This window comes from Mustelus asterias, chromosome 2 (assembly GCF_964213995.1).
Source record: "Mustelus asterias chromosome 2, sMusAst1.hap1.1, whole genome shotgun sequence".
In the NCBI taxonomy this organism is placed as follows: domain Eukaryota; kingdom Metazoa; phylum Chordata; class Chondrichthyes; order Carcharhiniformes; family Triakidae; genus Mustelus; species Mustelus asterias.
Window position 1 is genome coordinate 49,773,681 of NC_135802.1, and position 14,951 is coordinate 49,788,631.

General features: G+C 43.3%; 1 protein-coding gene across 1 annotated transcript in view; it reads left to right on the forward strand.

The window, feature by feature from the left end:
* Positions 1-14,951, forward strand: part of steap2 (STEAP family member 2, metalloreductase) — a 48,529-nt gene that overhangs the window by 20,611 nt on the left and 12,967 nt on the right. The window contains exons 4-5 of the mRNA XM_078234881.1: positions 1,330-1,837; positions 7,485-8,012. Of these exons, the coding sequence (XP_078091007.1) occupies positions 1,346-1,837; positions 7,485-8,012 (1,020 nt within the window). The 5' untranslated portion in view covers positions 1,330-1,345. The remainder of the gene's footprint in view (positions 1-1,329; positions 1,838-7,484; positions 8,013-14,951) is intronic.

Sequence of the window (14,951 nt, forward strand, 5' to 3'; positions counted from 1 at the left end):
GCTTATCATGTTCAAAGAAGGTAGTAGAATATGATCTCCTGCTGTTTGTTTTTGAAGTTACACTGCAGTGACTGAATTCAAAAACATTTATCGTAAAGTCTGGAATATAAAAGACACATGTTATGCTGTACTTGAAATGTTTTAAAGCAAAAAACACTGGACGATCTAAAAAAAAATTGAAAACCTAGCTTCTCAAATCATTATTTAGGTGCTTACTGACCATTTTCATTATAGCTTTTGCATTCCTGACCCCATCATTATGACAAAAATAGACTAAAAGTAAATTATGTGCTGTTGCTATTTTTAGAATTTTCTGTGTCAAAAACTATGTGAGATGGCTGGTTATACTCAAGAGGCTTTCATTAGAGTTGGTTTGAAGTTAATGTAGATAGTTTAATAAAAAGCATAGGAGTATACCCTCCGTCATGTAGATTGCAATAGTGAAGTCTTGCATGGAATTGAAGATGCCCATGGTAAATTTAAAATTAATGTACAGATAACGGTTTTAAAGTAATGTTCAGTTCTTCAAAAAAGAAATAAAATTCATACTTTCCAAAAGTTCTTTTATGGGATGTGGGCATTGCTGGCTGGGCCAGTATTTATTGCCCATCTCTATTTGCCCTTGAACTGAGTGGCTCGTTAAGTCATTCCAAAGGGTATTTGATGATGGGGCCTGGAGTTACATAGAGGCCAAACCAGATAAGGATGGCAGATTTCCTTTCCTCAAGGACATCAATGAACCAGATGGGCTTTTGCAACAGTCGTGATAGTTTAATGGCCACCATTACTGAGACTAGCTTTGTATTCCATTTTAATGAATTGAATATAACTACCACCAGCTGCCTTAGGATTTTCTTATCTGAAATATTAATTTAGATATCCACATTGGAAGAAAATGATAGAATTCATGCTGGTTGTCAAATGTCTAATCCTGAGCTGCCTAGTTAATTTGGATGGAAGGGGTTGGAATGCATCACATCACTAGCAGTCTAGGTGTGTCTGCATGTGGGGGAAGTAAACAGAGTTATAATTCAAAACATCTCAAGAAAAGGGGAAAGAGGAATATGACTGCTCCCTATTGGAATATGTGGCCAATCCTTTGTGGTTTTGTGAAGTATAACTTCTGCTTCTGGAATTACCCTTTACAAAGTCTATAGTAGGATTTTTGGATTTCAGCCGAATTGCAACTCCTCTTGAGTTCACTGTGATTCGGGATGTTTCTCACAAATATTCTGCTAAATATGTCACTTATCCTTGTGCAAATCATCAAAGCGAGATGTTCATGAATTCAAAATATTTTTTTCTTCTCTCCTCTCCCCGTCATTCCAGTTTCTATCTTTCAGCAATGGATTCCATCTCCATCCTGAGGAATGTGAAAGACGCCAGTGAGACCTTCTTACCAAATGGCATGAACAGCTTTCAGGAAGCACCCAAGTCCACCATAGGGATTTTAGGAAGCGGAGATTTCGCCAAATCACTGGCGATCAGATTCATCCGATGCGGCTACTCTGTGGTAATAGGGAGCAGAAACCCAAAACGAGCTGTTGGGTTCTTCCCTCCTCTTGCTGACATCGTGCATCAGGAGGATGCAGTCATGAAAACCAATCTCATATTTGTTGCTTTGCATCGAGAGCATTATACTGCCTTGTGGGACCTCAAGCATTTACTGGTAGGCAAAATCCTTGTGGATGTGAGTAACAATGTGCGAATAAGCCAGTACCCCGAAGCCAATGCAGAGTATCTTGCTTCACTATTCCCAGATTCCACGGTGGTAAAAGGCTTTAATGTAATATCTGCCTGGACGTTGCAGTTTGGTCCAAAAGATGCTAACCGACAGGTAGGAATGTGACATATTTACTGTTCCAAACAGTTGTAAAAATGTGGTCAGCAACTGACCAATTACTATCTGAATTAACAAATAAGTTACAATGATAAGAATGACCTTCTCCTAAAAACAACGACAATTCAGCATCCATCAAACTTGACCTCCCACATTCAGATATACAGCTCCATTTTGTCACAGAGGCCTGTGTTAAGTAAATTGTATTCACCATTGCGAAATGAGTTACCTCACTGTTTTCTAAATTGGCTCTAGCCTATAACGTGTCTCAATGCGGGAGTCACTAAAACATACGTAGGCAGGAGCGTACAATTTAATGCTACTTAAGTGCAGTTTGCTGCTTCTTCTTCTAGTTGGCCTGTGGCACAGTTCTCAAATGTTTCCTTCCCTTCTCTGACATGACTACACTTAAAATATTATACCCATCTGTCCTCCGAGAGAGGAAATCTGCCACCTAACCCTTTCTGGTTTACATGTATTCCAGACCCACAGCAGTGTGGTTGGCTATCCTCTGAAATGGCCTGGTAAGACATGCAGTTGTAGCCGGCTCAGCACCATGAATAGGCAAAAAAAAGTTGGCCTTGCCAACAATATCCACATCCCAAGAACAAATTTTAAAAGAATTATTAAAATAATCCAACTACTTTTTTTGTACTTATTATCAAGTAATGAGTTTTCACTGTGCCGCACTGCACAGTGACAAAACTGGGTCATTTATTTTTATCCTTCATGGAGTTTGCAAATGTAGAGAGCTGTTTTTGACCAGTATTCAGGTTAATATAATTTGGCTGGTATGTATTGTCATGGATGCTGATTCTTGTTAGTAAAGTTTAACTTATCTTTAGTAATTGATCATTCACCTAACAGATCACTTTACCCCATTAGTATAAAAAAAGCTTTCAATTATCTGACATCTTTCATATCCTCAGAATGTCACAAAGTGAATTGCAGCCAAAGAAGCACTTCGAGGTGTCACAGAATACAGTAGCTGGTTGGCACACAGCAAGATCCCAAACATGACACTGAGGTGGATGAACCAATAATGTGCTTTAGTTATTTTGGTTGAAGGACAGTTATTTGTCGAACCCTGGGAGCCCTGCTTTTTGAATATTATCATGGGATGTTTAAGTCCAGCTGACAGTACATATGGGACCTCAATTTAATATCTCATCCAAAGGAAAAGAACAAAATGTCAGCCTGGATTATGTGCTGAAGTCTCTGGAGTGAGATTTGAACCCAGGACCACCTGATTCAGCATTTGAGCTGAGGCTGATGTCTGAAGCAGATAATAAGCAATAATTTTGTGTAACCAGTGCTAAAATTCTTTTATTACAAGACCACACTGCATATTGGAAATTGAATTAAATTGAAAGCACTTATCTGAATGAATCTCATTCAGGTGAGTGGGACAGAATTCCCACTCACCTGAAGAAGGGGCTTGCAGCTCCGAAAGCTTGTGTGGCTTTTGCTACCAAATAAACCTGTTGGACTTTAACCTGGTGTTGTTAAACTTCTACCTTTGGCACTACCCAGTGCATCCCCTTGCCCCCGACATCCCGGGGCGGGCCTCAGTGGCCTCTGTCCCCACCAGCAGGGTGAGGATGCCTGTTCCTTGTTAGTGGGGAGCAGTTGTAAACTCCACTGGTGGGGAACCACTCCCAGTGGGGAGGAGGCACGAACAGGCCCAGGGGGCCTGGAGACTACCATCCCAGGCCCGCTAATCGTATGGAAATGTCAATTTCAATTACATTTCCGTATCATAATCAGTCTTGCATCGATTTCCAGCACAGAGCTGATTGCACTTGGGGGAAAAAAAAGTGCCTGGGAGACTCACGACTGGCATCCAGCCGTTCATGAATCTTGCGAAGTGCCTCCCGCTGATCAGAATCACAGCCAAGATTTTCATTTGATTATGTATTCAAGCTCTGGCATTAATAAAATGTATGTTGTTTATTAGACTCAAACTAGGCTTGAGTTGGGCCCACATTGTACTGGTGTTTTTTTAAAAACATTTCTGAATTTCTGCCTTGAGTTATTATACTTTGTCTAAATGCTTTCATTACAAGCATGCAAAGGATTACTGCGTGATTTCCTTGAAAAAGCATTTGATAATTAAAAACAGCACTCTGCCACTTCTGGTCAAGTCACGTGTTTAGACAAAGGTGGCAAATTAGCACAGTTGGCCACAACACTCCTGTTGTCAAAAGTGGAAACTTGCAAATGACATTAACTAATGTTAAGATCACATAATGTACTTAATATTGTCCGCAACATGTTCCAAGGTAGTACGACCTGGAAGGATTGAAAACACATTAACCCCTCAAATTTCACTGTTGCAATTTTAGGTCATCTCAACTCCCCAGACTTTTACTGTCCTGTAACACAATGCAGGCATTCTGTTCTCTTGTATATAATATACATTAAGATATCTGTATTCTTGTAATCCTTGCAGTTCTCTCTTCTTTTCCTGAAGGTGCTGACTTTTATAGTCAGTGGATACCTTCCTGCAGCTCCCCTCAGTTAAAGTTCTTTGTATGTGGGCTTCAACAGTGAGTACTGCAGACACATTACAACATTACTGTCCTCGCCTTGTGGTCAGATGGACAGAACAGTGACAAATGGAATTTATCCCTGAAAAGTGTGAGGTGATGCATTTTGAGATGACTAACAAGGCAAGGGAATACACTCAATATTGTCTCAGGCCTTACCGTCTTCATCCCTGGCACAGGTTGGCACTGCCAGGCTGGCACTACCTGCTCTAAAAGTGATGTTGTAAACCACATCCACTTTTTTGTTTCAGGCTAAGAGGCTCAAAATCTGGAGAGAGAACTGAACAGTGGATTTGGCGAGTTCACTCCAGTTTTATCACCAAAACTGACACTTAGCCAAATTATGATAAGATCGCCCAAGTGTGTTAGATATTAAAGTGTAGCCGTGAAAGATTACAACAAAGTGTGGCAACTTTAAGAACAAAAGACAGATGGCCTTGTGTGGGAGGGTGGGGAGGTTGCACTGAGACAGTACATGTATTAAATATTTTTTTTAAAAAGGTTTAAGATGGAGGAGAAAGGTCAACATCTTAAGCTGCTAAATGCACTGTTGAGTCCCAAGGGTTACAACGTTCCCAACCTAGGTGAGATTTCTTTCTCACCTGCTTTCACAGGGAAGATGACATTTACTCAGATTTTGTCACCTCCATCCATGCTGCTTCTAAATGCAGAAAGTTTTTCATCACCAAAGAGAATAAATCTTCTTTGCAGAATCTCCTGCAGCAAGCATCCAGAGCTATCAACTGTTGTTACCCCATGGTTTCCTTAGCCATTCTTGACCCTTCAGTTGCAGTCCTTTGTGGTAACCATGACAACATTGTGCAGCTAATAATCCAACCCATGGTGCTCTTAGCACATTATGTGCTGAGTCTGGGGATGCCAAATAATTATCAGAATGAACAACTCTTTCTTGACAGTGCTGGCCCAGTGTGACTGTACCATAGGTGAGCTACAGGACCAGAACACCATTAATCTCCCAATAGTGACTATCAACACATATTGAATGCATAGAGAGAAATCAGATCCAAAGTATTGCTTGTGTTCTGTTTCAAACAATGTTTCGCAAGCAGACCCTCTCGTACCAATGTGAAGTTTACTGTTTTTCAGATTTTATGGAATATCAAAGCATGGGGACATACTTTTCAATCCATTAAGTCTGTCCTTGTTTTTATCTATGTGAACCACTTAGTCTAATTCCAATCTCACCACACACCTCACACTCTTCTTTTTCTAGCTACTATCCAAGTTCCTTTTAAAAAAAATAGTTCTTCAATTTGAGTTAGTGGCAGATGTTCTGTTTCCTCGCCATGCTCTTTATAAAAAATATATTTTCTACCCATGTCCTGCCTCAATTTATTATTACAACCTATCATGCTACTCCTTATCTTTCAGCTCTGATGAAGCAAAGAACTTGCATTTATTTGGTGCCTGTGATGGCCTCAGACAGCCCTGAAACATTTACAGCTAGTTAAGTCAATTTGAAGTGTAGTCAATGTCATTGTCTAAGAAATACAGCAACCAATTTGCACCTGACAGGACGCCACAAACAGCAGTGTGAGAGTGGCCAGATTATTTGTTTTTTGTGCTTGGATTCTTAAATCGGAGTCGGAAACCCAACTCCTGTATTATCAATTCCGGGTCCCAACCCCACATCTGAATTCTGTCACTCTCACAACACTATTTTTTAAAATGCTAATGTCCTAAAAGAGCAGTGAGTGAGCTTGGTGCCCAGTTAGTGGCTCTGGGCACCTTCAGGACACAGATTGTGCATGGCAACATCAGCCACAAAGGTAGGCAGTTGCAATGAGGCCTGTTGCTGTCTTGCCGTATGTAGAACAGGTAGCTCTATTCAGAGGGCCAGAAGGACAGTGGTTTGATAATTAGGGCAACTGAACCAAATTAAGGTAATGAGCATGTTCTGCCACCCAAGGACCCAATAACGTTTACCATGTCAAGAAGAATTGTTTTTGACTCCGAGGTAAACTCAGCGTCTGTGAACTAACACCCCGCAAACTGCTCAGGCTGGCTAAAATCAGCTTTAAAAATTGTCTTCCCAAATGCCCCAGATCCCCATACTCGCCTTTCAGTTGCCATTTTCCTTGTGTCCACCGCAGGGGAAGGGATAGGTGATGTGGGCGGGGAAGCGGTTGGGGTGGGTGGTGGGGGGGGGGAAGAGTGTGGTGCGAGGGGTGCTATGTAGTAGCCCAATTTCCCATTTTTCACTCACTGTTTCTGCTTGAGCATTTAGCTAAATGATCAGTGGAACATCCATGAGGCTGGAAGGCTGGGAAGTTCTGCTCAATCAACTGGGTTGACACCCCGGCGTGCTTTAAATATCACACTGATACACTAACCTACGTTTATATGCTCAAGTTCTGGAGTGGGGTGGAAACAATGCTGTTTGGTTGCTAAACTGTCATCTCAAAGTGCAAAGGGTAAATTCTCCACAAAAGCAAGATGCTGTGATGCTGGAAATACTGCGCAGATCAAGCAACGTGCGTGGAGAGAAATAAAGTTAATGGGTGGGGTTTTTCTCCCACTCTGTGGCATGTCTCTCAGCGGCAGGAGGCAGTGTACTGCTCGCTGGCAGTGGGATCTTGTGCCCCACCATTGTCAATGGGGTTTCTTGTTGAATGCACCCCTTGCTGCCCTTGAAAGCTGCAGCGGGGGTGCATCATTTGCGGGACCGTAAGATCCAGCCGGCGTGAACGGGAGCAAGATTTAAGGTTGACCTTTTGTCAGATGAATTCTGCTCCATTTCCCAATGTTAGACCCCTCTTTCCAATCACATGTCCTCACTAATAGAGACTGGAACAAAACCCACACTTAATTTTACAAATACATGAAAGTGTCTCACCTGTTTTCATTTATTTCTTTCATGTATTGCCTAAAGGGGTGTTATACGGCAAAGTGACTTGACCAGCTGTGATACAGGAATTTAATTCACTGCATGTAATGGGAGAACATTTTAGCTTGCAGGAGGAGGTCAGCACGAAAAGCAGGTCGTGTTTGATGATTGCATTACAAAATGCTGCCTTCAATGGAAAACAGTTTAGGCTTTGCTGAAACTTGCTTTATTGTCTGTTGTCCATCAGATATACATTTGCAGCAACGTGGTGGAAGCACGGCAGCAGGTAATTGAACTTGCTCGGCAGCTGGACTTTATCCCAGTCGACATGGGAACATTGGCTTCGGCGAAGGAGATAGAAAACATGCCCCTGCACCTCTTCACCCTCTGGAAAGGCCCGGTGCTTGTGGCGATTGGCTTATCCATATTCTTCTATATATATTCTTTCATCCGAGACATTGTTCACCCGTATGTAAAGAACAGACAGAGTGACTTCTATAAAATTCCAATTGAGATTGTGAACAAGACCTTGCCTGTAGTTGCTATCACCCTCCTCTCGCTCGTGTACCTGGCAGGATTGCTGGCATCTGCTTTTCAGCTGAATTCTGGAACTAAGTACCGTCGGTTTCCTGCCTGGCTAGAACATTGGCTGCAGTGTCGCAAGCAGCTGGGGCTTCTGAGTTTCTTTTTTGCCTCCGTTCACACAGTCTACAGCCTCTGTCTTCCAATGCGACGCTCAGAACGATACTTCTTCCTCAACATGGCGTATCAGCAGGTAAAACAAAACATTTGAGCTTCCCTTCTTTTCAAATGTCTCTGTTGTTGATTTTATTTCTTCTTTCCATTTTCCTGAGATCATGTTACCTGGTTATTTTTTTTCTCTCCTTCTGACCCTGGCATGGGGCCATGCATCTGCTGCGGTCAACATGGCTAGGCAGTTGGCCAATTCCATGGCCTTTAATATCGCTGCTTTGAACTGGTTCTCACAACACATGGTAAGGTGGCCTGGTGAAAATACCTGAAAGATTTCTGCTTTCCCCTTCTGCCTAGCCTGTTCTTCTACTCACTCATTAGACTCAGGAAGGCAGAGAGTGGGGGTTCAGTTCTCTCTCACTTCTGTAGCCCCAAATCTAGCCTGTGTGATCAGATCATCCTGGCTGCAGATAGAGATTGCAAGGGTCTGGACAGAGTGGATAGGGGGAAACTTTTCCCACTCATGAGAGATCGAGAATGAGAGGGCACAAATTTAAAGTAATTAGCAAAAGAAGCAAAAAGCAATACGAGACAAAACGTTTTCTCGCAGTGAGTGGTTAGGGTCTGGAATGCACTGCCTGAGAGTGTGGTGGAGGCAGGTTTAACTGAGGCATTCAAGAGGGAATTAAGTGATTGTTTGGAAAGAAAACAACCTGCAGGATTATGGGAAAAAGACAGAAGAACTCATTGAGAGAATTATGCAGAAGTGATGTCTGAATGTCCTCTTTTTGCACTGTAACAATTCTGTGGAAACTAGTTTCCAAATTGATCTAAAATCACGGGAGGTGGGGTGGAATGATACCAAAAACAAAGCCTAATTTTACACTTTCAGCTTTCGCTTGGACGCCGCACTCCATATATCCTCCAGTCAGCAGAGAGTCTGGAAGCAGGTTAACATGCCTCTGCTGGGCCACCCAGCAAATGTAGGGGAAAATGAGGATGGAAACGGGGATCACTTTCTCTCTCACCTCTTTAATAGCTCCATCTACCTGCACCGGGTCTACTGCAGGCACAGGCCTAGCTCAGCCCCAAGGAATCACAGCAGAGTGTTAAATGTATGGAGGGACTCAACAACCTGGATCTCGATCATTCTTGACCTTTACGCCTTTGGGAACACTTTGTACTTGAAGCACCAGCACCAGGAAAGTCAGCTGTACAGATTATCTAGGATCTTACATAGTATCACAGAACCCCCACAGTGCAGAAGGAGGCCACTCGGCCCATCAAGCCCACACCAGCAACAATCCCACTCAGGCCATATCCCTATAATTCTGCACATTTACCCTGCTAACCCCCTGACACTAAAGCACGGTACGGTACGGTAGCACAGTGGTTAGCACTGCTGCTTCACAGCTCCAGGGACCTGGGTTCGATTCCCGGCTTGGGTCACTGTCTGTGTGGAGTTTGCACATTCTCTTCGTGTCTGCGTGGGTTTCCTCCGGGTGCTCCGGTTTCCTCCCACAGTCCAAAGATGTGCGGGTTAGGTTGATTGGCTATGCTAAAATTGCCCTTAGTGTCCTGGGATGCATAGGTTAGAGGGATTAGTGGGTAAATATGTAGGGATATGGGGGTAGGGTCTGGGTGGGAATGTGGTCGGTGCAGACTCGATGGGCCGAATGGCCTTTCTCTGTGCTGTAGGGTTTCTAAGATTTCTAAGAAAGGGCAATTTAGTATGGCTAATCAGCCTAATCCACACATCTTGGACTGGGGGAGGAAACCAGAGCACCCAGAGGAACCCCACACAGACACAGGGAGGACGTGCAAAATCTACACAGTCACCCAAGGTCGGAATTGAACCCGGGTCCCTGGCGCTGTGAGGCAGCAGTGCTAACCACTGTGCCACAGAGCTATCCCTATGTGCCAACTAACTAATGCAGAGAAAAGTGTGAAATGCAGTTTGTTCTCAAAGAATTGGCCCAGGCAATTGCAAATCTGCTGCCTTCATGGACCTCAATTTGGAAAGTTATGGCCTAGACTGTGCATATGTTAAACTGTAGAAAGTATTACAGCCGATATCATTCATGTGCCCAACTAACATCCACACCTCAGCACTTTCTAGCAGAAGTGACTGGATGACAATCATAAATAAAAACTTGGACTGTTTCCTATGGGCCTTAGTCCAGGTGTATTGAACCCATGTGGTGCCTGTAATACCATCCAGCTGTAGTCTGTGAGCATGGTGCAGAGCAGACACAACTCTAGAAATTTCCTTGTCAAAATAAACAAAATACTGTGGTTGTTGGAATCTGAAACAAGAGCAGAGGATGCTGGAAAAACTCAGAGATCTGCCCGCGTCTATTAAGAGAGAAACAGAGTTAATATTTCAAGTCCTTGCTCCTTAGCCTGATGAGGTTGGCACTGCCAGGGTGCCGGGGGGCAACTCGGCATCCAAGGGTCATACTCATATCCAAGTCCCTGGCATGATCATCACAACTGGTTTTCTTTTTCTAGAAACCAGTAGTGATTTCTGCCAGCATGACTTAATGCCAGCCAAGGTGGGGGGTGGGGGGACATATGGTGAACCTGAAATTTATTTAGATTGATGGTAATCAGGTTCAGGCTCTCGCTGGGCATGACCTGATTATGTCACCAGCGGACGTGGGGAAGATCTCATTCTGAGAACTCCCTGGTGCAAATCCCGTTATAGCCCTCATGAGAGTTAGCGGCCACCATGAATGACACCAGAAAATTGCCTCCACTTATCTGTCAAATATTTAGAAGTGAACACATTCAATCCAAGAATCCCTACAGTGCAGAAGGAGGCCATTTGGCCCATCGAATCTGCACTGACAACAATCCCACCCAGGCCCTATTCCTGTAACCCCATATATTTAGCCTGCTAATCCCCCTGACACTAGGGTCAATTCATCATGGCTAGTCAACCTAATCCGCACATCTTTGGACTGTGGGAGGAAACCGGAGCAACCAGAGGGGAAACACACAGACACAAGGAGAACGTGCAAACTCCGCACGGTGACTTGAGGCCAGAATTGAACCCACGTTCCTGGTGCTGTGAGGCAGCAGTGCTAACCACTGTGCCTAATCATAGAATGGATACAACACAGAAAGCCATTCATCCTATCTTGTCGATGCTGGCTCTCTGCAAGAGCAACTTGCCTAATCCTATTCAGCTGACTTCTCCCGATAGTCCAGCATGAAAATGCTTTTCTGATGCCGCCATTGCTTGTTTTGCAAATTCCTTCCGTTTTCTCCATTCTTCCACCAATGGGAACAGTTTTTCCCCCATCTACTCTGTCCAGACCCCCATGATTTTGAACACTTCTAGCAAATCTCCTGTCAACCTTCTCTTCTCCAAGAAAAACATTCCTAACCTATCCTATCCACCCAACTCATCCCTGAAACCATTCTAGTGAATCTTTTCTGCGTCCCCTTTAAACCCTTTCTTTCCTAAAGTATGGTGCTCAGAACTTGACACACTACTCTAATTGGGGCTAAACTCGTGTTTTATACTGCTTTACTATAATTTCCTGGCTTTTATTTTCAATGTCCATAACTATAAACTTCAGGATCCTATGTGCTTTATTAACCATTCTCAAGCTATCTTCCCACCCTCAATGATTTATACACATATACTCTCAGGTTCCTCTGCTCCTGCTTCCCCTTGTACCCTTTATTTTATATTGCTCCTCCCCATTCTACATACCAAAATGAACCACTGCCACTTCGCTGCTCATTCCGCACCTTATGTCCTCTTGAAGTTCATCATTACCCTCCTCACAGCTCTCAATACTTCTGTGTCATAAGCAAATGTTGAAATTATGTCCTGTACACCCAAACCAAGATCATTAATATATATCAAGAAAAGTAAGGCTTCTACCACTGACCCCAGTGGAACCACATTATCTACCTTCCTCCAGACCAAAAATAAACTATTCACCATTATTTTATTTCTTGCCACTCGACCAATATCATATCAGTGCTGCACCGTCCCTTTTATTCCATCAGTTCTAACTATGCTGATAAGCCTATTATGCAGCACTTCAACAAATGCCTTTTGGAAACCAGTGTACACATGTATACCATGATGAACATTACCCCCATCAACCCCCTCTCTTATCTCATCAATAAGGTCAAGCAAGTTAGTTAAAAACAATTTGCCCTTAAAAAAAAATCCATGTTGCTTTCCTTAATTAATCCATTTTTATCCAATTGACTCTTAACTTTGCTCCAAATTAGCATTGTTAAGGGCCCTCACCCATGCCACTTGGAATTTTCTTGTTAGCAGGCATGCCCTTTGTGGTGTCTGAAGCAAAGCCAATGAAAAGAGTAACCTACCATTGTTGCAGAGTTTCCTGTTAGTCTTCCAACCTCAAGAGCATGCCATCCATTCTTATTTGGATGACAAATGTGACATTTTGTCATTAATTGACCTGGCACTGAAAAATCACGTCAGTGGTACTCCCAACATCAGGTTCCAGATACCAGAAGGAAAATCCTGCCTGTGGTTCAAAATTTTGCAAACTATCCAATTAGATATCCAATTAGGTCTAGATAGGACAACATTGTCTTCTGCAATGTTTGGAGGGCTGAAGGGCCTGTTCCTGTGCTGTACTGTACTGTTCTTTGTTCTAGATTTCCCATGTGCACTTTCCTGTGAGTGATGCGCACCCACTTCCCGAAGTCAGTCCCTTAGGAACTCCTCCATGTGTGGACAGAGCTCCTGCTGACATTTAATTTTACTGTGTTATCGCCAAGGTGAAAAATTCTGTCAGGGGAATGACATTTTTCATTTTCCACACAAGTATTACACACTCCCAAGGATATCACAGCCAAATGCAGGATGAGGTTCCCTGTTCCCTGCACCAAAACCTCATGCCTCAACCCCATCCTAAAGACTTTTTGTCCCCAATTTGCATGAGATTGCCAAGCAGTGCTGAATTAGGAACATTTTTTTGTTGCAAGTCCATGGCTTCTAGATGCTGGATTGACTCAAAATAAATCCCTTACAAATTGGACCTTTTAAGACCAGCAGACAGAGGAGATGAAGGAAGTGAGTGGTCAAGGTCAGTGAATACACCTTCAAATGCCACCTTCCACCAGCTGCGTCACTAGCTTCATACAATGCCCAATTCTCCACACCCTATAACTCACCTAACAACGATCTTCATGACATAGCATTCAAAGCCTCACCTCATCCTCCCACAAAATAGTATTGGGAGGGTGGGTGTGGGGGCTGTAGGTGGAAGGGAGGGGAGAGTTGGGGGTGAAGGGTGCTGGTGTTAGCACAGGTGCAGCTTCCCAGAGGGTGAGGTTGCACAAGAGCACTGCTGCAAAGGACTCTGATGGATAGAGTCATAAAAAGGTCATTAAAAGGTTGACGGGCATGCACCATAAAATGTCTTCTGCAATGTCTGGCCTATAAGAAGACGTCAAAGGTCAAAGTTTATTTATTCATCACCAGTAGGCTTGCATTAACATGGCAATTAAGTTACTGTGAAAATCCCCCAGTTGCCACACTCCGGCGCCTGTTTGGATACAATGAGGGAGAAGTTAACATGGCCAATGCACCTAACCAGCACATCTTTCAGACTGTGGGAGGAAACCCACGCAGACACGGGGAGAATGTGCAGACTCCGCACAGTGACCCAAGCCGGGAATCGAACCTTGGTCCCTGGCGCTTTAAGGCAGCCTGCAGTCTCCCTCATTGAAAATAAGCTGACTTCCACAGCCACACTGAATAGCGCTGTACAGTCACGCTAGGACAGGCAAAGGCACAAAGAGAATGTACAAAGATGCTTAGTTGACTTTTGTATGGAATATTGGATAGATTGGTTATGTTGGTTTGGAATAATAACAACATAGCTATTGAATTGGCTGAGCAACAGGAAACAGGATAGTAGTTAATGGACTGTTTTCATGCTGGAGGAAGGTTTATAATGGAGTTCCACAGGGGTCAGTGTTGGTAATTTTGCTTTTCCTTATATTTATATATATTTATATATATATATAAATAAGCTAGATCTTGGTGTACAGGTCCTGCAATGAAGATGGCAGGAGAGGTTAGTTAGTAAAGCATACAGTATCTTGGGAGTTATTAATAGGGACGTTGATTACAAGAGCAAGGAGGTTATGTTAAACTTATATAAGTCGCTGGTTTGACCTCACCTTGAGTATTGCGTCTGGTTCTGTGCGTTGCAATTTAGGAAACGTGAAGGCATTTGAGAGGGTGCAAAAAAGATTCGCAGGAATGGTTCCAGAGATGAGGAACTTCAGTTAAGGACATAGATTGGAGAAGCTGAGACATTTTCCTTGGAGAAGAATGAGTGGAAATTGGAGAGAAGATTTGATCGAGGTATTCAAAATCATGAAGGGTCTGGACAGAGTAATTATGGAAAAGCTGTTCCCACTCATGAAAGGATCTATAATGAGAGGGTCCAGGTTTAAATTAATTAGTAAAAGAAGCAGAGTGATATGAGTAGAAACTTTTTGTATGCAGTGAATGGTTAAGGTTTGGAATGCGCTACATGAAAGGGTGGCACGGTGACACAGTAGTTAGCACTGCTGCCTCACAACACCAGGGACCTGGGTTCAATTCCCGGCTTGGGTCACTGTCTGTGCAGAGTCTGCACATTCTCCCTGTGTCTGCATGGGTTTCTCCGGATGCTCTGGTTTTCCCACACAGCCCAAAAGACGTGCTGGTTAGGTGCATTGGCTAAATTCTCCCTCGGTGCACCCGAACAGGCGCCGGAGTGTGGTGACTAGGGGATTTTCACAGTAACTTCATTGCAGTGTTAATGTAAGCCTACTTGTGACATTAATAAATAAACTTAACATGAGAGAGTGGTGGATGCCAGTTCAATTGAAGCATTCAGAAGAGATTTAGACTGTTATCTGAAAAGGGAGAAGGCAGGGGGATGGCACTGGGTGATGTGATATAACAGGCAAAATAAAATGTGGAACTGTGTTGAATAGGTAATTTGAGTTGCATTAATTGAAACCA